Genomic DNA, 22,886 nt, shown 5'->3' on the forward strand with positions numbered 1-22,886 from the left:
AGCCCTTACACTTTGACAATATAAACACGGTTGAGTTCTTGTTACTTAATTGTATTTTCGATATTCTCTTGGTATGGAAATTATTTTATTTTAGTCAAGTGTGACTATGGCAAAGTATTCCATAGGAGCACATCAGACGTAGCGGGGGTCCTAGTGGATGCTTTGTGGGATCTAGTTGGGGACACCTAACTACCTTTGTTTTGCCAGGCTAAATAGTTAGTATTGTGGGTGATTCCATGTTAATACTAATGTTAATTGCAATTGGTCGCAACGTGCGTATTTTGATGTCTGTATATCAAGCGCACAATTGTGTTGGGATTAGTTGGTGTGATGATACATCAATTGATTTTAACAACTAACACAATTGGTAGCTTGAGTACAGACGATGAGTTAAATAATGAGAAACGGAGATGGTGAAGGTGATTTGGATTGATCGAAGTATCGAATGCTCCAATGGCCACGGCCATATTGTAAAGGAATGAATATTAAGCCGTGGGCTAATTTATTTTATTAATTGTGGATGAGTGCATATTAAGTCTTGTGGTATTTTAAGCTCGTGGAGCTATGTTGAGCAATCCCTCTAATTATGGACAAGGGATGCTTTTGGATGTACTATTATTGGCTCTTTGCTTTTTGAAATTACAATTATAAATACTCTAGATGGGAAGAAAGAGCCACCATCTAGGGGGGGCAAATTGGACCCCATGCAATGTCGCTCTCTCACATTCTCTTCTCTCCTCCACTTGTTTCCTTGTTTTTGGTTTCTATGGTTTTGGTAAATCTTGGTTTCTATGGTTTTGGTAAATCTTGAATTGTGAGCATGCTTGATTTCAATTTTCATAACAATCCCGTTCATCTTCCTATTCGTTGCAAACCTTCACTTTAAGTTCTTGCATTAGCATATGTAACTAAAAAGGAGTTAGAATTTGTGGGGGTAGTGTGCACTTCCCTTAGAATTGCATCTCTATTCGTCACCCCCCCCAACTCCTCATGACCTAGACAATGAATCTGAGTTAAAACATGTACCACAATAGTTGCGGATTCTAAGGTAGGGTTCACACCACTTACCGACCCTCCAAAAGGTGGTGTGAAGGGCTACTATTGTAACTAGCCCAATAGGAGAGACGGGCTTGGACATTGACACAAAAGATTTGTGTACGGCATATGAAGGCCGCCCATGGAGTGGGTGCTTGAAAAATTTCCCACGAAGTGCAATGAGTGATGGTCGAACTCTCACTAGCTTTTATGCACATTTTGCCTCAACCATGGAGCCAATCAAGCACTTGTGACATTTAATGGTAGCTTACAACATAAGTCATGGACACCAATTGGTGTGAACCATAGCACCCGGCGGCCATGTGTGAACTTTGAAGGGCTTCTCTCAGGTGGTTTGAACCAGTCATGCTCCTAGTCTCTAGATACAGTGCCTCCTTCGCCAAAAGTAAGGGAAATAACTCTTGATGTAAAACAGGGCCCTTGATGGTTAGCCATTTTCTTGGGAAATGCCACTTTTTGTGAAATGCCCTTTGACGAAGTTGGTCATTTTGTCCCTAGAAACTGCCCCGTGGTAAAATGTCGTCTTCTTGCCCTCCCTCGCTCCTCGTTCCTTGTGATATGTTGGGGCTATTCATGGAAATGTTGTGAGACTGGTTGTGCCCTCCCTAGCTATGGTTCATAGATAGGGTGGGTATTTCTTGCCGAATCGTGGTGCATGTGACCGCCCTCTTAGGCAAGTTTTACAAACGTCCGCCTCGATGTTTGTGAAGGGGGTGATTGCTGATTTGTTTGGTTTTCCACGTGTCCATCGCTGCGCGAAGATCACGATTGGACTCAAAGGTCCGCCCACCTATGGACAAGTCAAAAAACTGCCATTTACATTAGCATTGCATCTAATTGCTCGAAAATGGCTTAAACTATTCATTTGTCCATTGTTTGTTGAAAGCCGTCCATCATTTCTTAGGAGTTGTTTCCGCGCAGAGGGGTGTGGTGGCAAAATTTGTAGAGATGGCCAATCCAATTCGTTCCAACACTGGTTCTCACGAGCGAGCTATCCTTGTCCAACGCCGAGGGTGTTCTGTGCGACAAGAGCTTGTTATTGGGGGTCCGGGTGGGCGTTCCTGCGAGAGGACGCCGAGGGTGTTCACATCCCTTTGTGCGGCAAGACCTTGTTACTGGGGTCTGGGTGGGCGTTCCTGCGAGAGGTGTGCCAAGAGAGCCGTACACCTTGTTGTCTTGTACCAGCGGTGGATGTGCTTACGTCACTTGTGATGTCATAGAGTGTGCTGACGTGGACAATATCACGCCTGGCTACAAATTCAGCTTTAGCGAAGTCATTTTGGTCGATTTTTTTTTGGGATCACGGAGTTTCGGATTCTGTCGAATCGTTTGTGCTAACCACGCTTGATTCCAGTTTCTCAATTCCTCTCTCTATCGATTTATACCGTCCCGCAAATCGTTCTCTTCGTCGGAATTGTAGCTTCCCGGCTTCAGGTGTCTCAATTCTCTAAAACTCAGCGAATTCCATTGTTTTTGCTTTTTGCCTGGCAGGTCTGTTTGCCAGGTCCCATAATTCTGTTAGAACGGTATGTTTTGATGCGGGAAATGAGAACAGATTTGCTTGCGTGCTAATATCTGATTTTGTAACGCTGATGAAGGAATGGCTGAGGGAAGAAGCTGGCAGCGGATCGCCACTATTGGACAGCACTTGAAGCCACAACCGTCGGAGAACCCATGTATGAATTCTGATTACAACCTGCTTGCTGTGCGCTTGGTATCAGCCAGACCTCCGAAGTCTGTGTCAGCCTTTGATCTGTATTGCTTTAATTTTTCAGCAGGGCATGCTGTGGAGCCAGAGCAGGCACTGAATCCTAATGGTTCATTTTTGGACTTCAATACTACATCAACTGCCTCTGGTATGTTCGGTCTAGCAGATACATTGATCGTAAAAGAGCAATGATAATATCGGTTTTTTGCCCGTTCAGACCCGTTTTATGTCTTAAATTTGGCTCGACCTTGATTTTAGGATGGGATGCTGAAGCTGCTTATGCCCTAGGACCGCCAGCTCTAGATGTATCACAAGCATTTCCACAAGCCACTGCGGCATCAAAGTTTCCTCCATGTGGTGAGTCCATAAGTCAGCAGTGCGTTTTTTGTTATTTCTGAAAATGCTGTACGATTGGATGTTGTTCAAGATGTACGTAGCTTTGCTTGGAATTGTGTCTACCGCATGACTTCTTGATGTTCAGACAGAAAGGAAGGCCTTACTCGTAATCCTCTGCAGCCCTATCGTGCAGTCATTCCTTGATGGCGCTTTAAAGGCTAGAATGTACCTTTTCTTACACTGTTTTGAGGCTAGGATGTGCCATTTCTTACAATGTCCACGGCATACAAATGAGGTCCTCAGTGCCACTATACTAACTTTTGCTATGCTTTGTTTCTTCACATGATAAGTTTAGAAAGCTTCTAACTGACCCCTCAGTTCTGTGTTGAATTTTCTCATACCCTACACCTTGTACATTTATTCGATGCTTGGAACTAAGATCATTAAGGTGATATCGAGGATTAAAGCTATCTGCAGCTACTGATTGTGTTCCAGTCATATAACAGAAAATTTGTGAATCACGCAACCCTGAAAAGTGTAAAACAGCTTGCGTAGCGTTATCCATGGGTGTGTGTGTCTTCAAGAAGTTGTCATACATTGCACATAAAAGGGCCTCCAGTTGTGAAGAGCAGCACAAGAGCCATGTATTCCCTAAAAGCGACATTAAACAAATTTGAACCCATTACATGGATGCACGAGACAAAAGGCAAGTTCGCGTAGTGTTATCCATGGGTGTGTGTGTGTCTTCAAGAAGTTGTCATACATTGCACATAAAAGGGCCTCCAGTTGTGAAGAGCAGCACAAGAACCATGTATTCCCTAAAAGCGATATTAAACAAATTTGAACCCATTACATGGATGCACAAGACAAAAGGCAAGTAGTAGCTATACACTTGCATGGAGTTTGAGCAACAGCCATCCACTTCCACATAAGTTTAGGTAGCAGATGTACACTTGCATGCAGGTCGAGACACCGTTTTTAGTAGGCATATATTCCAATGCAGGCCATAAGCTTGCAGTCATTTACAGTTCCTGGCCCAAAACAGTTCTCCACTCTATCAGGGAATTTTCTGGTGGTTCTGAAGTGAGAAATTCCTCTTTTCTCTGTATTATTTTTCTTCTCTGTTGTATAGCTTTGTTTTTGGGGTTTCTGATTGCTTGTTTTCGTGATTCCCTTATTGCATGCAAGTTTGAGTAGTAGTCATACACTTAGCACACAAATTTAGGTAGCACCCATTCACATTAATGCAAGTTTAGGTGGCAGTAGTACAACTGCGTTTAGCTAGAGCAGGTCAAGGTATTATTTTATCAGGCACATAATCCAATGTAAGCGGGCATACAATGCATGTAGAGAAAGAGGCAAGCATACACTTATTGCTGTTGCACACATTCCATCACAACTTCTGTTGTTTGACTGCCCTTTGGGGTTCCTGTCTGGTCCTTTTTTGGGGATGTTCCCATGTTGCTTAGTGTCACCCTGGACACTTAGTGGTGGTCTTTCTTGATTATGTCACAGTTTCTGATTATTACCAATTGGATGACCTTTTGACATCTGAGGAGAAGGCAATTCGAGCACAAGTTAGGGAGGTTGCAGAGAGAGAAATCGCACCTGTGATGGCGAAGGCAAGCTTAAGTCACATCTTAATCTATACCATGCAAGCATGTAAATGTTTTGATTTTTTCTCTGTTAAAAAAAAAAAAGTTTTGATTTTGTTTTTCACATTTGTTTTAGCTATTTGTTTGGTTGACTTCAGTATTGGGAGCGTGCTGAGTTCCCTTTTGAAATTGTGCCAAAATTAGCACAACTGAACGTGTCTGGAGGTACTGTGAAGGTTTGTCTCTATTAATGTGTTTTGTTCCTCTTCAATGCTTATAAGAAGGTAGGAGCACAGAAATAGAGAAGAGTGAAAATCTATAGGTACGAAACAAACTTGCTACCATTAGTCTTCATTTTGTGGTGGTTTTGAAGTTAGAAGATTGTGTTTTAGACAGGATCATCATTTAATGGAGTCCTCTTAGTATACAGTTGAAGTTGCAGAATGTAACCAGCAGGTGGACTGATGCAAGTTTTCGTGCAGGGTTACGGTTGTCCAGGTTTGTCGGTTGTTGGTAGTGCTATAGCCATGGCAGAAATCGCGCGGGTTGATGCAAGCTGCTCAACCTTCATGATGGTGCACACATGCTTAGCAATGCTTACAATTGGTAATCAGGTTTACTTTTATGTTGATACAAACTTGCTGAGCAACACTATGATAGTTAAATTCTTTCAATCCTGGAAACTTATTTTGTTTTGCGAGTCACCAGTGAGAACATAACCTTAACTACACTTCCTAGTTCTCCGCACACGAGAATGGATGCGGTTAGGTCTCAGATATTTTGTTTTATAGCTTTTTTTTAATGAGTTAGGCATGTTATGCATGCACGAATTTGATTTGTTGTCTTGTTTTGCTGTCTTACAGCAATGTGTGGGAGTGAAGAGCAGAAACAGAGATATTTGCCCTCACTTGCACGCCTTGAGAAGATCGCTTGCTGGGTATGCTGGTTGTTCATGTGTCATACTTTGTATTACTAATGTTAATGTGCTGCTTTTATTTAGCTCACTTTTACATATGTTTCAGGCTCTGACAGAACCTGATTATGGAAGTGATGCGAGCTCTTTAAGTACGACAGCAACGAAGGTATCTTTCATTTGAATTTCATGTTTAGTTTAGTCAAATGAAGACTCGTTATAGTTGGGATTGGACTTTACACAATACCAAAATTTTAATTTTGCCATGGAGATATGTGACATCTTTGAATTTTAAGTCTTCAAGGCCTTGCATACCTTTTAATACCTCAGAGATGCATAACGCTATAGTTGGGAAGATGCCTAACATTTAAGTTGGAAGCAAAGCAATGCAGAATTTTAGCAATAGATCATGATTATTACATTGTAGCTAATTATTATTAAAATGGATTTAACTCCTTTGGTCTGGTATATTTTCCTTTGCACTAGACAATGTAATATCTTGGTTCATTCTTAGGCATCCATCCAAGCACTGGGATTTTGTTGAGGTGGAATTTTATTGTCAAAAGGAAGCTTGAAATCTTAGTTGAATCTAATAAAAAACTTAAGGATATTATGAATTTATGTGGACATATCCTTTATTTGACTCATTTGATTTATTTTGGCATAAACTCGTTGAACTACATTTCTGTGTGCCTGTTATGCAGTTGTGAGACTTTTAATGATAATGAGTTTGGGCAACAAAATTCTAAATTTGTATGATTGGATATATTCTAGTCTGTAATGAAGGGTCAAAAGGCGCCAAGTTAGAGGCCCTTTAGGGGGAAAATGTGGAGGGACTATATAAGTCTCCATCCACCCCCTACTATGTACCTTTTGATGTGACATCTAATCTTATCTACTCTCCCTTCCTCCTTCCTGCCTACACTCACTCACTCTCTCTCTCTCTCTCTCTTCCCTACTCACTCTCAATCTCTCCCTCTTTCCTACCTCATTCTCTCTCTCCTACCCTTCCTCTCCCTCTTTCCCCCCCCCCCCCCCCTCTCTCTCTCTCTCTCTCTCTCCCTCTTCTGCTCTGCTATCCCCTTTCACCAAATCTGTCCCTACCCCCTTCTCTAGATTGGTATCAGAGCCTGATTATGGCACTTTTGCTCCCTATTTCACCTTCATTCTGAGCTACATCAGCATCCCTACGACAGACTACTATGAGGGCATAATAACGTACAACGACCAGCTGACCAGTGCGACAATGCAAAAAGCCTACATGTGTCGCCATCAGCTCTCTATAAGCTGACTCGAGCAGGCCATACGAGCAACCAGAAGACCAGCGAGCAACACGAGCCTACTAGGGAGCTCTATTTCGGCTGAGGCACAGATGACTAGCAGGTCGCCTTACGAGGGCTACCCAATATGGCAGAACAACCAATGAAATGTCTGCTGCACATGACTAGGAGATGGAGCAGCAAGGTCGTCGCCTACTGCCGTCCGTTTGTTGCCACCCCTCGCCTTGAGCAGCCAATAGAATAACACGAGTAGCCCATCCTTGCCATCTCCCATCGACTGCCGTCATCATCAAGACACAGATTCTTCCGGCCTCTTGCCGCCCGTCTACGCTCGTGCGTCCCTACTCCCTTGTCGTCCCTGCTTGCCTTAGCTAGCCAACGTCCCTGCTACTCCGTCGTCTCTGTTTCTCAACTAGCCCCGCCCTGCCCTGCCTTGTCACCGTCGCTTTGCCGTTGCCAAGCAACGCCTGCCAAAAAAAAAAAACCCTAAGCTTCCTAAGGTTCAGTTAGCTAGGGTTAGTTGGGTTAGGCTAGGTTAGTTGGTTGGTTAGGTTAGTTTAGGTTTGGTTAGGTCTAGCTAGTTAGTGGGTTGAGTTACCTTGTTTAGGTTTAGTTAGGTTGGTCAAACTAACTAGGGTTGAGTACCTCATGGGTTTGTTAGGTTAGACTAACTAATAGTCCTAACTCTCTTACCAGTCATAGGTTATAAGTCCTAATTGTCTTAGGTGACTTAGGCCCCCCCCCCCCCCCCCCCCCCCCCCCCCAAAAAAAAAAAAAGGACAGTTCACTTTCAGCCTCTTTTTAGGGGCCTTTCAGAGCCCATTTGGAGCCATTTTGGCTCTGTTTCGAAGCCTCTTCGACGACCTTTCTTTTGAGCCTCTCCATCGACATTTTCGTGTTTTCCACACACTATCTCAGGGCTCATTACATCATTTTGTTATCCGTTTCTCCTTGCCTACATTCGAGCTCCTCTCTCCAGGGCCAGTCACCATGGCACCGTTATTTGCTGTTTGCTGCACCTATTTAACAGCCCACATATGAAATTTTGAGGGCAAAATTCTATGGGAAGGAATGGCTGTAATGAAGGGGAAAAAGAGGCCAAGTTAGAGGCCCTTTAGGGGGAAAATGTGGAGGGACTATATAAGTCTCCATCCACCCCCTACTATGTACCTTTTGATGTGACATCTAATCTTATCTACTCTACCTTTCTCCTTCCTACCTACGCTCACTCACTCTCTCTCTCTCTTCCCTGCTCACTCTCAATCTCTCCCTCTCTTTCCTACCTCATTCTCTCTCTCCTACTCTTCCTCTCCCTCTTCCCCTCTCTCTCTCTCTCTCTCTCTCTCTCTCTCTCTCTCCCTTCTGCTCCACTATCCCCTTTCTCCAAATCTGTCCCTACCCCCTTCTCCACATAGTCTTACAAAGGTATATATGTGTGTGTGTGTGTGTGTGTGTGTGTGTGTGTGTGTGTGTGTGATATCTTGTTTTATACTTATACTCTCCTGTATATATCTCTTTCATGCATCAAACACTTAAGTGCTTTACATACAATGTACAGAGCCTCTGCAATGTCGCAAGAGCATAATCAACACTCTAAGGCTGGTCATAATGATCACTTTGGCGGCTATGATATATATTATGCTGGTACCACTACCTACTCAGGGGTATGCATGATGGTCAGACATGAGCTGGAGCCCCAGCTAGCATTCCATGACAGCAGTGGCCGATGGATAGTCATACAATGTAATGTCAATGGTGACATTTTTGAGCTTGCATCAGTTTATGCCCCCCAGACCTCTGCCATGAGGGCTTCTCTATGGGATTCTTTAAGCAAATATCCATGGAGATCCAATGCATTTATCTGTGGAGATTTTAATAATTCTCCTCTGCTGAGAGATAACACCACTTCAAGATCTCATATGCTTTCATCGGAAAGATAGAAATGGGATAGCATGCTTTTTTCTGTGCAGGCTGAAGATCTATGGCTGCTTCTACAAGGGTCAGCGCCCGGATATACTTTTCATCATAATGCATATACTACATACTGGGCTAGGCTTGACAGATGGTATTTGTTCTATCCACAACAATATGCAGATTTTAGCCTTCATCTCCACATTGATTTCTCTTTGGGCTTGTCAAATCATGCCCCATTATGGTTAAATCTGCAATTTGGTATGCCACTGGATGATTTGCCGACTTTCTCCAGTAGATTATTGCATGTTAATCAGGCTTACCTTCGACATCAACATTTCCAGCAAATGATTAGATTTGCAATCCATCCCTTGCTTTTGCATGCTCAGGAGGACATGAATTATGCTTGGGACAGCTTTGTCTCTCGTATACAGAATGTCATTAGGGAGTATGGAAACTGGCACATGGCTACATGGAGGAACGAGGTCAAATGGGCAAAAAGGACAGCACAACAGTTGACTGAATTTTCACAGTTAAGGCTTCTTTCTGAATCAGAAAATGATTCCCTCTCACAAGCCCGGATCAAACTGACTGATAATGATCAGCGGAAATTGCACAAATGGCAGATTAGAGCAAGAATGAAGCGTCTTATGGATAAGGGCTGTTCATCCAAAGCCTTTTTCAAGGGACTGCATGCCTCTCGAAAGAAAAACTCATGTCTAAGGGTAAGGAAGCTAGATGGCTCTTGGACGCACTCCTTCTCTGATCTCCAAGATGAATGCCAAAATTACTTCCACACACTGTTCTCTGCCCCTGGCCCCCCATCAAATCAAATGACTGATGCGCGGATTGAATTTCTTCAATATGTTTCTGGGATAGTGGAAATGGATGATGCTCTTTTATTTGAGAGACCTTTTACTGACACGGAACTTGATAATGCATTGTCCCATCTTGGCAAATACAAGTCCCCGGGCTGGGATGGTCTTACAGTGGAATTTTATATTTCTTTTTGGGATGATTTGAAAGATGTTCTTTTACAAATGATCAATGTTTCCTGGCAAGAAAATCAATTGCCACACCTTTGGAAGCATGGAATAATTAAACTGTGCCCAAAAAAAATCTCTGTGATCGTATGTCAGATTGGAGGCCTATTACTTTGATGCCTGTAGTTTACAAACTCATTGCCAAAATGATTGTGTATAGGCTTCATGGGATACTGAATGCGGGCCTTCATCCTCATCAGTGTGGGTTTGTGCCGCGAAGACAAATCTATGACAATATCTCCAATGCATTGACTGCAATTGAATATGCCAAGTACTCGAATCAAGATGCGCTCATATTGCAGGTAGATATTACTAAGGCATTTGACACTGTACAATGGGATTTTATCTCTCAAACCATGACAAAGCTGGGGTTTGGTCCCAAGATATAGCAAATGCAATCTATTGGCTTTATTCTGGATCTACTTCCCAGTGCATTCTCGGAAGTCATCTATCTCGGTCATGGATATTGGGTAGATCAGTCCGACAGGGCTGCCCCCTTAGTGCTCTTTTCTATGCCATTGCGACTCATCCCCTATTGATGTATCTTGATCATCTTACAAACACAGGACAGATGACTGGTCTTAAAATCCCTGGGGCTGCATCTTTTTTGGCACAGGCATACGCTGATGATTCCTTCTTTATGCCACAGAATTCTCCTCGGGAAGTCAGCATGCTTATGACCACATTATCTTTGTATGGATTAGCAGCGGGATTGCATGTCAACTTTGACAAATCCAAATTGCTTCCCCTGAAACAATGTGACTGGCATTCTATTCTTTGGCCTGGTCAGATAGTGCATTCCAAAGATGTAGTCAGGCATTTGGGATATCCTATAGGATGGCATATCACCAGAAAACAGCAGCTAAAATGGATATTCCAAAGACTTCAACACAAATTGCAATATTGGAAAATTTCTACTTGGCCACTTCATGTCAGGCTCAGAATAGTCCAGTCTATTGTTATGTCTTATGTTCAGTTCTTTTTACCTTTGCTACATTGGTCCTCCAGAGATATCTCAACTTTTATGTCTCAAGTTTTGGAGTTGTTATGGAAGACAAAAACTGCAGTGAAAGCATTGAGACTGCTGAAGATGGAAATGGTATGTTCCCCTAGGATGCATGGAGGACTTAATGTATTAAATATCAGATATCATGTACTTGCAAGGAAGGCGACTATGCTCCATACCTTTTTCTGTCAAAAGCAGCCATGGACTTGTATGATAGCATCCATGTGTGTCAACATGAGGACAACTGCTTATGGCCATTGGACTACTGATCATTGGGAGGTTGTCATTGGGAGATTTGTCGGGAAGATTCCTGGATGCCCTTTTTCTACTGCTCTGATATTGGATTGGAAACAAGTGCTTTCTAAAGTCAAATGGGCTCCTGATAATCATTTGGGGACAAACTCAATGAGGAAAGAAAGTATTCATTGGTGGAGTGCCATTTTTGACATTCCACTTGCTTTACAGGAACCGGTTCGGGCATATAATCTCATGAAATTGGGAATTAGATACATCAATGATGTGGTAGATGATCACGGCCATGTCTTATCTTTTCCTCAGGCCACTGCCCTTTATGCTTTGGGAATGCATCATAGATTGATATGGAAGAAAATTGCTGATCTCTTGCATCCATTTCTACCTATTCCCCCTGTGGCTGACACAGACAGGCTAATGGATTGGCAATTGTTCCCCTTTGCTACATGCTCTCGTCCTATACCTCTGCCTGTTTTGACCTCCATCAAAGTCTACAAGCTTCTTCAACCTGCCCCTTGGATTCATCAATATGCTAATACTCTATGGCATATCAGGCAGCCCCTTTCATGGTGGCGGAAGAATCTCAGACTATTATGGAGGTGTAAAATGCCTTTGAAACAAAGACTCTTTCTTTGGAGATGCATGACCGGCACATTGTCAGTGGGAATCACACTTGCCAAACGTCACATTGCACCACCCACCTGTTTACGGTGTCACGCTCCTTCAGAGACTGTGCCTCATTTGCTTTGGCATTGCTCGTCTACTCGCAATCTCCTTGGGAAAATTTCAGATCTTCTTCGCCTCCGTTTTCCGAGTCACATATTTCGGAAACATTTTTGGCTATTTGGCAGATTTAGAAGGCCTTTATCTCAATACTCCCTCTTTCTCTCATGGGTGAGATATTGGGCGCTTTGGACAATCTGGGAAGAGCACAATTTGGCATACTTGGGCTGCCAGTTTCAAAAGTCATATGAATATTTTAGAGCCTCATTGCGGCAATCTTTATATGATGCCTGCCATGAGGGTGATCTGCATGCATCTTGCATTGAGCTTTTCTTTTTATGCTTCTGATCTGTGGGATACTCTCCATTTTTTGGAGACTTTCCCTCTTGTAAAGTTATGACAATATAAATACACTGCACTGGATTTTGCCAAAAAAAAAAGTGTGTGTGTGAAACAAGTCAGTCAAGCCATTGTATAGAGTGTGAGGAGATGGTGAGTGAGAGAGCAAGAGAGAGTGAGAGCTGGAAGCTTGGAAGCTGAAAGCTGAGTTGCAATAGAAGAGTGTGAGAGTACAACTCAATGAGAGAAAGATAAGGTTTTGTCCTAGTGACAAAACCTTAATAGTCACTAACCATAGTTAGTGAACTAATTGCGGTTAGGGGAAAAAACCTCTTAAAGAGGGAAAAGTGCCCCTAACTAGCTTATTATATTACATTGGTCACTGCTGAATTATATCTATAATTCTAACACCCCCCTGCAGTGCCAATGTCATGTACAAGGCTGATCAATCACCAAACGGATATAAGTTCAGGGCACTGCGAAATGCCTCAAACTTTTCATGTGGTAGTGCTTTGGTGAAAATATCTGCAACGTTGTCATGTGTGGACACAAAGATCATACTGATCTCTCCTGCATGCAACTTCTCTCTGACGTAATGATAGTGAACCTCAATGTGCTTCGTGAGAGCATGAAACACTGGATTCTTTGCCACTGCAATGGCACTCTGACTATCAGTGAGAATTGGAGAAGGACTCTCCAAAGACAGATGAAGATCAGCAAATAGACGTCGCAGCCAGACACATTCAAGTGTTGCTGTGAAAGCTGCCCTGTACTCAGCTTCACATGATGAGGTAGCCACTGTAGATTGTTTCTTGCTCAGCCAGGAAATGCAAGATTTACCCAAAAAGAAACAATTGCCAGTAGTGGACTGCCTAGTGTCATAATCACCAGCCCAATCTGAATCATTGTAGGCATGCATCTGCAAGTCACCCCCCCTGGGAAATAGCAAGCCAAAAGACTTTGTGCCGTGCAAATAACGGAAGATGCGCTTAACTGCCTGCCAATGCATAGTTTTTGGGCTGTGCATGTACCTGCTCACCTGAGATACTGCAAACTGAATATCAGGTCTAGTGTTGCAGAGATATATGAGGCATCCAACAGCCTGACTGTAAAGTGTGGCATCAACTGATTCTCCTGCATCATGCATTGTGAGTTTCAGCCCCGGCTCCATGGGAGTGGCTATGGGCTTACACTCATGCATGTTAAATCTGTCCAAGAGTTTCTGAACATACTTGGACTGAGACATAACAGTGCCACGTCTCTCATGAGAGAACTGGATCCCCAAATAAAAGTGAAGCAGTCCCAAATCCGACATGTCAAAGTTGGTCTGCAAATCAGCTTTGAAATCTGCAATTTTGTCTTCATTGGACCCTGTGAGCAGTAAGTCATCGACATAAAGAAGGATGACTAAACTTTCCCCCCCATCCATCTTGATGTAGAGGGTGCTCTCAGTAGGACTATTGTGCAGCCTCTTGCTGGTCCAAAAAGGCATGGATCTTGGCATACCATGCACGAGGGGCCTGTTTCAGCCCATATAAAGCTTTGTTGAGCTTGCATACTTGAAGTGCATTTGCTGTAATTTCAAAGCCCGGAGGTTGTTTGACATACACCTCTTCCAGCGAGTCCCCATTTAAGAAGGCTGTTTTTATGTCCAACTGATGAACATTCCACTCAAAATGTGCAGCCATTGCAATAACTGATCGGATGGTGGTCATCCGGGATGTAGGAGCGAATGTCTCCTCATAATCTATGCCCTTTTTCTGAGCATAGCCTTAGCAACCAACCTTGCCTTATATCTGTCAATGGAGCCATTTGGCTTCCGTTTGACCTTGAAAACCCATCGTGTGCCAATGGCATGTTTACCTTGTGGTAAGTCCACAACATCCCAAGTCTGATTTTTTGCAATGGACTGCAACTCATCGTGCATGGCATTCATCCAATGCACATTATCCTTTGCCTCTTCGAATGTGGCAGGCTCCTCCTCATCAAGGAGAGTACCTGCATATGCTGATTCCAGTGAATTAGCACCTTCCATGTGCCTTGCTGCACTGCGAGTCCTGCCAAATAACGGAGCATCAATTTTACTCTCCCTGAGAGTCTGTAACAGCCAGTTTGGGACTGTTTTTGCTACATGTATGTCTGCAAGTTCTTGCTGCACCACCTGTTCCACTGCCTGTGGAGGGGGCAAGACATCCTGTGGCGGAACTGAAGCATCTGGAGGTTGCTGTAAATTCTGATTTGCATCAGAAAAATCAGCAGGGGAACCCAAGGCAATGGGTAGCAACCCCTCAAAGACATCCTCTGAAGACGAAGGCATTTGAAATTCAGCCTGAGTGTGAGCTGAATTTTCAGAAAATATCACATCTTTACTTACTATGATCTTGCATGTAGCAGGATTGTAGAGACGATACCCCTTGCTTTCTGCACTGTAACCAACAAATATGCATTTGATGGCTTTATCTGACAACTTGTGCCTAAATTCAACTGGCACATGAGCATAAGCAAGGCATCCAAAGACTCGGAAGTGATCCACTGAAGGCTTCCTGTCATTCCAGACCTCATAAGGAGTTTTTGTTTTTAAAGCCTTAGTGGGAGCCCGATTCAGAATGTAATTGGCACACATTAAACCCTCTAGCCAGAATTTGTGAGGCATGTGTTTGCTTTTCAGCATACATCTGTCCATCTCCATGAGGGTTCTATTTTTCCTCTGAGCTTTGCCATTTTGTTGAGGGGTCAGCCTGACTGTGAGCTGATGCACAATACCCTTGCCTTTCAGAAAAGCATCAAATTCTGCAGATAGGTATTCCCCACCTCTATCTGTGCGCAATGTTTGTATCTTGAGTCCGGTTTCATTTTCAACCATGGCTGAAAAGTGTTTAAACACCGTGAATACTTCAGATTTCTGTTTCAGTCCTCATGGGACCACAGACATCACTGTGTATAAGCTGTAATTTGCGGACAGCTTTAACTGAACCATCCTTCTTGAAGGGGAATCTATGCATCTTGCCTAAAATGCACCCTTCACAGGCATGTGGAGGAGGTATCTCAAGAGGTGGCAATGCATCAACCATGGAAAACTTCTGAAGTGTCATCAAGTTGTTGTAATGCATGTGGCCATATCTGGCATGCCATAATTCTGCATTTTGCATGGCAGCTGTAGGGGTAGAAACTGCAAGAGCATGGGCTGCTCTTTTCTCAAAAATATCAAGCTGAAAAAGCCCACGCAGCAGAGTACCAGATAACCTTAAGGCATAGTCATCTTCCCTGTCTCGGACAGCACATTTGTCATCCTCAAAGATGACCTGAAATCCCCCTCTGTTAAGAGTGGACACTGAAAGGAGATTTTTGGTTATGCCAGGCACATATAAGACATCTGAAAGTCTGAAAATTGAGCCATCAATGGCAGTGAGCTCAACATCTCCTGTGCCACGTACTGAATATGATGAGTTGTTGGCACAAGTGACTTTCTTACCAACGGGAGGTGGATGCAAGGAAGTAAAAAGACACTTCCTAGAAGTGATGTGCTTGGATGCACCGCTGTCAAAATACCAAGTGTTCAGTGTTTCATTAACACTGAAAGCGGATGCATCTGTAGAAGAGTCATAACTGCAAGTCAAAAATGCATATGTATCATCACTGCAAGTGGCTGTACTATCCCGAGCATCTGGAATAGCCAACCTAGAATCTGAAATGCAAGATAAAAAGGCATAATCCTGTCCAACGAAGTTGGCTGCAGCATCCGCACTGTCAGATGCATGAGGAGCTGAATCTGAAACAGCCATACCTGAGCTGTTTCCCTTTTCTTTTGCAAGCCTTTTCTTGCATTCTGCTATGTGATGACCTGGCTTTTTGCAGTAGTGACAAAAACCCTTCTTCTTGGGTTTACTTGCATCATTTTTAGCCTTTTGTGAAGGCTGTCCTGGCCCACTGGAAGGCTGATTTACTGATGTCTTTGCCTGTCCCTTTGTTTTTGATTTAAATTTTGAGAGCATGGCTTGTTCACCTGCACGTGAGGCCAAATTTTTCCTGGTCTACTCTTCCTGAAGCAGAAGTCCTATCAACTCATGAAAAGTGAGAGGATTTGCACCCCCCCTCAATGATAAGTTCAGCGAGGTATGAAAGCTGAGATAAGACTCAGGAAGAGAATTCAGAGTGGTTGTAATCATCTCTGAATCAGGAATAATTTCATCTATGTTTAACAATTGCTCTCTGAGATCCTGTAGCTTTGTGAGGTGGACTGACATGGAGTCACCCTCTTCCATATGTGTATTACTCAACTTTCTTTTCAAGAAAGATACCCTTGCATCATTCCGAGCTGCATACATGCTTTCCAAAATATTCCACGCTGCCCTGGAGGTCTTACACGACCGGATATGCGGAATGATAAATCTTTTCACTGAAAGAGAGATGCATGATAAAGCTAAGGCATCCCGTGAATCCCATCTCTTCTGCTCTGGAGTAGTGACTGTAGCTGCACCAACAACTTGTCCTGTAGCTGCACCCTATGCACGACCTCTTCCACCTCCTTGCTGAGGAGGGGTAGCAGGTGCAATATCTGCTGGTCGGATCTCATCCCCATTGACATAATCCCATAAATTGCGAGAAATCAGAATATTGCGTACCATGAAACTCGAGAGGGAGTAGTTGGTACCATCCAACTTGTCTTCCTGTGAAAGACCACCGAATTGGAAGTCATTCTGATTTTGATGGGCCATATCTGAGAAAGAGATTGAAGCAAATACTAAGCTGAATTTCCTTACTGGGAATGAAATGCACAACTTCCAAAAAACACAGCCAAGCACGGGCTGTAAATGCAACTTAGATTTTTGTACTTGCACTGTCAGAAATTTGTCCAAGCATAAAAAACTCTCCAAAATCTGCCAAAAGTGCTTCAAATACTCCAAGAAAGGTAGTATGAACTGAATACTCCAAAAATTGCTCTCCCAACACAAAAGCCCCAAAATAGGCCTGAAATTGCAACCAGAAAGGGGCACATTGAACAAAAGCCCCAAATGTTGCAAAAATTGCGCTCTGTCTGCAAAAGCCCCAAATTTTACTGCAAAATTGTAGTGTAATCACAAAATCCCATTGGTCACTGCTGAATTATATCTATAATTCTAACATAGAGGTTGGTCCCTTTGTATGTAGTCATAAAGACCCAACTCTCCTTGAGGGTTTTTATATTTGTGTGAGGAAAAAATGGACCTTAATGAGGATGATTAAAATTTTTTAATGGACCAAGAATTTACTCCTCAATATGGTCAATTTATGCTTATAAAGGTTGATTGTGAATAAAATGTATCTATCATGGGTAAGGCTTGATATGCCAGGAATCTGAAGTCATGATGAGGGCCAAATTGTATGATGGCAAGTCAAAGGGGTGGGAAGGAAAAGCCCTCACAGAATGGCGGATGTGCCTGAAAAATGGGCCTAATTTATGTCTGGAGATAGATAGAAGAGCTCTTTTGGTATCCAATTTAGATTGGTGATGAAAGTTATGCATGAGATTGTGGCCAATTGGCGCAGCTACGTGTCATAACTTACATGTGACTTGGGGGGGGGGGGGGAGGTCAGATTCTGAGTTTGTTTTGTTTCTTACACCATTCAGCCACTTGGAGTTGTTGGCTTTTTGGCATTGACGTGTCACAACATTGCTCCGTTGGGATTGGGCAGAGCATTAGCAAGTAGGTTGAAACTCCATTGAAATTTGAGAAGATATAAGCTGGTGACTTACACAGGTACTACTACGTATGGGCTTAGAAATTGTAGCAGGAGGATTCTGGAAGGGTTAATAATTGGTGAGGGTCCAGGTGTTTTGATTGCTTAGCTCTTCTTTTCCAAGCACGGTGTGACCCTTCCTGTATGTCAAACCTTTTTTCTAATGTGTAACCTACAATGATGTGAACCAGGTAAAAGGAGGATGGCTTCTAAATGGTCAGAAAAGGTGGATTGGAAATAGTACGTTTGCTGATGTTTCTGTGGTATTTGCTCGCAATACAGACACCAACCAAATTAATGGGTCAGTGCTTTATTCTGGAGTATACTTCTCTTTGCTTCTTTAATCCTATATAAGTGAATTTGTATTGTTCCAAGTGAGCAAGCTTAACTTCATTTGCAGGTGTTGATTGTATGTGGCGTCTCTCATTTTACCCTTTTGTTATGTCAAATGGACTGTTCTTATAAACTTGCTTAGGTTTATTGTGCAAAAAGGAGCAGCGGGATATTCAGCAACAAAAATTGAAAACAAAATTGGACTGAGAATTGTTCAAAACGGAGATATTCTCCTTAAAGGAGTATTTGTTCCAGATGAAGATCGTTTGGTTGGGATAAATTCTTTCAAAGATACAAGCAAGGTTTCTAGATAATAATTTTGCCGTCTCGCTATTCAACATTTTCAAGCTTCAGTCATCATTTTCCATTGAGTTTGATGTGTTCATGGTATTGCCCACATTGTTTTCATGCAAGGGTCTTTGATTGTAAGGGCTTATGTGAGCTGCACTCTGATGCTAACAAATTTTTAATTGATGTTGTAGGTGCTTGCAGTGTCCAGGGTTGTAGTTGCTTGGCAGCCCATAGGCATAACAATGGGAGTTTATGATATGTGTCATAGGTATAGTTTTCAGAACTTGTAACTGGTCATACTCTCTCTTTTGTTCAAATGATATGAATAACTATAAAGCTGCGGGCTTTACAGTTCATTCCAGCATTATTTGTCTTGTTTTACATTCTAAATATTTGAAGCAGATTGCTGATGATAGTAACGACTGTGCAAGCAAGCCCCCCCTAAATACTAGTCTCGCTTCTGTTAGAGTTGGGGGATATAGTAAGGGAGAAACTGCCTTGGGATGGGCAGGGAGATTGCAAGCAAGTTCTCCAATGTTGGATCGCCTAACCCCACCAACCAACAAGTGATGGTCTTGTCTCTTTGGGAGAACTTGAAACCCTTATATGTGGCAATGGCAAAATCTGGTTTCAAATCTTTTCGTTGCTTTCCTATTGAGCTTATAGAGAGTCATTTTAATAATGCCATGGATTTTTACAAGGTTGCTCGACCTCCTGAATTGTTTTGGATGAGAACTTTACACACTTTCTTCCCAAGGGGTTTTAATTTGGAAGGAAAATCAACTCATCGTAAGAATAAAAGAACCTCTAAAAAGAACCCTTTGATGTGGAGAAATCAACATAGTTATATACCTACCCTTGTATGGAAACCTAAAGTTATGTTATGGATTAACCTAGTCTCCTACAACCTCACATGTTGATCGTGATTAGCTTTCCTCATTCATCTTCCTTCTCTTAAATTTAACTTCCTTAGTTCCAAGAGTTTTTGCTTCTCGAGACTATAAAATAAGACTTCTTTACCTGGATAGACTTATGTCTCTGGGTCTTTTTTCAAAAAAAGTTTTTGAAAATTATAATGTTAAAGCTCTTTTCAAACTTTAATAACCTTGGAAAAACTCTCTTTTGAGGATTTGAATCTAAATGAGCTCCATTATATACAACTTAAAACTTCGCTTGGTCGCTTCTTAAAACTAAAAGCTTCCTTTCAAAGCAAAGAACTCTATCTAAATAAGGAACTCTTGATTTCTATTTTTACTTCTCCTTCAAGTTTGAAGTCTTCTGAAGTAATGGATTCGATTTTGAAGAAAGTTGCTTTGAAACTACAAGAAGTCCCTTAAGTTAATTGCTCAAAGCAAAGTAACCATCTTTCTAAAGAAGATGAAACTCTTCTTTGAAAATTCCATAGGAAATTTGTCATATCTTATATGGACAAATGCTCCAATAACTTTGTTTTTATTTGCAAAAAGTTGATTGAACATAAGTCGAAAACAAAAAGTGGGGAGTTGAACAGCCCGTTTTTCTTTTAGTTTCAAAAGAGAGTTTGATTGAGTATGCATGCGCTTTCTAAGTTAGGAATGTAATTTTGCATCTTTGGAAGAAACGGCACATAAGCGTAAGAGGCTCATTTAGTTTTTAATGTTTCAAATAATTTATTCATTCTGTAAATTCTTTCTTTCATTCCTACATGACACACACCTAGTACAGCTGCTTATGCTTGGGCACTGATGACGACATAGGTATTGCTTTGCTTGCTAAGTATGTCTTCCGTTTGTTTAAAAAAAAATTTTGTTACCTCATTTTTCTTCTCTTTCGCTTTCTCTTTTATTTTCTTTGTAGAAATTTGGACTTTAGAACAACAAAAAATCTAAATTTGTACGATTGGATATAGTCTAGTCTTACAAAGGCATATGTTTCTCCTTGTTTGCCAAAGTACTTACATAGTGTGGTGAAGTCAGGAGAGAGCTCGTGTCCATGTGTGTGTGCGTGTGCATGAGCATGGGTGCATGTTTTGTTTGGGTTTTTTGGTTGGGGGGATTCAGTTATTGGCTGAGGCTTTTAATTAGTTTATTTAAGATAAGCAAGCCCTTGACCCTTGTTATCAGGCAGACCTAGCTAGAGAAGATCTCCTCTCTTAAAATTGGGGCTATGTTTATGTGCAACTCCTGTTCACCTCCTAAACTGTCCCCTTTTCACTACCATATCACGATAGCAAGACGGCTCTTGTACTACTGTCTGAATGTATGTGATATTTGAACTTGAATGCTGAGGCAAACCTAGGGCCTTTTGCATATGCACATGCAGGCGCACACATGATGCATACACATCCTATGTTTTTATGTATGCACATTCATGCAGACTCATACCTACACACATACATACCTTCATACATACATATGTATATATGTATGTATGCGCATGCATTCATCTCTCTACTGACACACAAGCGAGTGAAACCATGTGCATGTGTGAAAAGGGGTTACATATATGTATGCATGTATGGACCTTGTGTTTACACACACACAAACACACACACACACACATTCTTTTGGGGGTAAAAGAAACGTTCCATTATGAAAAATGTAGAGTTTACACACACACACACACATGCACACACACACACACACACACACACACACACACACACACACACACATCTCTTTTTTTGTTGAAATCCATTCATGATTATATTACAAGAAACAGTCCTAAAGACAGGGACAGCCAGTTACACGGATCAGAAAATGTCATTATATGACAAGAAGGCAGGATAATTTAGATCCCATGCATGTAGTTAATCATTAATCATAGAATGATTGTCGTAGAGATGCCAAGAAGAACTGGTATTTAGCAACACACACACACACACACACACACACACGTGCAAGTACACATGCACGCATATGTATATATGTATTTCTATATATTATGACTGTATGTATGTACATAGTCTATATAGATACTTGTGTTGGGATATATCAAGGTGTATGCCTCAGGCACACCTTGGTTTCTATGTGTGAGTGCTAGAGGCACAGTTAGGTGCCCATAAGCACAGTTAGGTGGTGGGAAGCCACATAGGATGATTGAGAGAATCTAGGAGTAGATTGAGGAGATGATTGTGGAGCTCTGAAGTCATTAGTGATGTCAGTGAGCATGTAAGAGGTGCCTACATAAGGACCTCACTCTTCTTCATTCCATAATGTAAGTATTCTTAATTTGTGTCCACTCTACTCTTTCCTTTCAGTTTACCAACATGGTATCAGAGCTATTCGATCCCCCTTGATCCCATTTCTGCCACATCATCATCTTCTTCTCCATCTTCTTCTTCACCATCTCTTCCTCTTCTTCCCAAAATTTGCTTAAGCCTGTTCTCCTCCGTTTCTCTGCCATTCTCCACGCCCTTCCTGCTGGAGATACACCTCGAAGGGGTGAACCCCTGGCTGCAAGGAATCAACGAATTGTTGCCTCTGCTTGTCGCCATTTCACGCAGATCGTCGATCCTTCTTCCTGCGTTTTCTCTCAGAATGCTCCATGCTTCTCTAATTCCTTTCAGAGGGAGCTTGTCCATACCTAGAGCTATCTTGTGCTGAAATCTGAGTAGCAATGGCTGCATATTCAAGCTGAAAACAGAGAAAAACCAGTCGACAAGCTATGGCGCCCTGACGTGATCTTGCGCCCTTTCTCCTCAGTGAACCTTCTGTGGTATACAAGCTTTCTTTTGCGTCAGAAACCCCCTTTTTCTTTGCTTTGGAGAGTGAGATTCAAGCCCTCCAAGTTTAGTCTTTTGATTTTGACAGTTTTGACAAGTTTTTTGAGAGTGATGCTACATAAGATGCTATTCTAGCATTTCTGAGTTTTTGAAGTTTTCAATAACATCAGTACAAGTGTGGCTTCAGCTTTACTTTGAGTTGCTATACCTGGTTTTGATTGGAAAGCTTTCATTTTTTAGCCACCTCTATGAAGCATGTAAGAAAAAGCATCATTGATTGAATTTTGGTCACTAGTATTTGCTACATTAAATGCTTATATTTGGAAGCCTTTCAGTTGTTATTCTAGTCTTGTAAGAGAGAAGACACTGCCCAATACCTGGGTTAGACCCTCTCATGGCTACTATATTGAATATAGATAAGTTCAATGGAAAGGGCGGTGAAATTTGCATTGATGAGGGAAAACCTCTGGGGACTTGTCAAACCGACTTCAACTTCTTCTTCTACAGCCTCCAATGCTGGAGAATCCTCATCTCCGACACGCCCGGCAAGGGATCCCGCTAGAGAGGAGAAAGCATATGGTATCATTGCTCTTGCTTTAGGAGATGATTATATTCATTACATCTCTGACTTAGAGTCTCCTTCAGAAGCTTGGCAGAAGCTTGACATGATTTTTGGTGC

The 22,886-nt window shown here is 42.1% G+C and overlaps 1 protein-coding gene across 2 annotated transcripts in view; it reads left to right on the forward strand.

The window, feature by feature from the left end:
- The first annotated feature begins 2,354 nt into the window (after positions 1-2,354).
- Positions 2,355-22,886, forward strand: part of ACX4 (acyl-CoA oxidase 4) — a 40,316-nt gene continuing 19,784 nt past the window's right edge. Inside the window, exons 1-12 of one of the 2 annotated variants that reach the window (XM_087396102.1) lie at positions 2,355-2,547; positions 2,655-2,732; positions 2,835-2,912; positions 3,023-3,121; positions 4,616-4,722; positions 4,854-4,931; positions 5,178-5,301; positions 5,559-5,632; positions 5,718-5,777; positions 18,072-18,181; positions 18,356-18,515; positions 18,696-18,772. In XM_087396102.1, the coding sequence (XP_087252228.1) occupies positions 2,657-2,732; positions 2,835-2,912; positions 3,023-3,121; positions 4,616-4,722; positions 4,854-4,931; positions 5,178-5,301; positions 5,559-5,632; positions 5,718-5,777; positions 18,072-18,181; positions 18,356-18,515; positions 18,696-18,772 (1,043 nt within the window). In that variant the 5' untranslated portion in view covers positions 2,355-2,547; positions 2,655-2,656. Of the gene's footprint in view, positions 2,548-2,654; positions 2,733-2,831; positions 2,913-3,022; positions 3,122-4,615; positions 4,723-4,853; positions 4,932-5,177; positions 5,302-5,558; positions 5,633-5,717; positions 5,778-18,071; positions 18,182-18,355; positions 18,516-18,695; positions 18,773-22,886 lie in introns of both variants that reach the window. The other variant, XM_087396101.1, reaches the window with a different exon arrangement.

This window comes from Dipteris shenzhenensis, chromosome 25, assembly GCF_047967505.1.
Source record: "Dipteris shenzhenensis isolate YYH24624 ecotype China chromosome 25, Dip_SZ_1.0, whole genome shotgun sequence".
In the NCBI taxonomy this organism is placed as follows: domain Eukaryota; kingdom Viridiplantae; phylum Streptophyta; class Polypodiopsida; order Gleicheniales; family Dipteridaceae; genus Dipteris; species Dipteris shenzhenensis.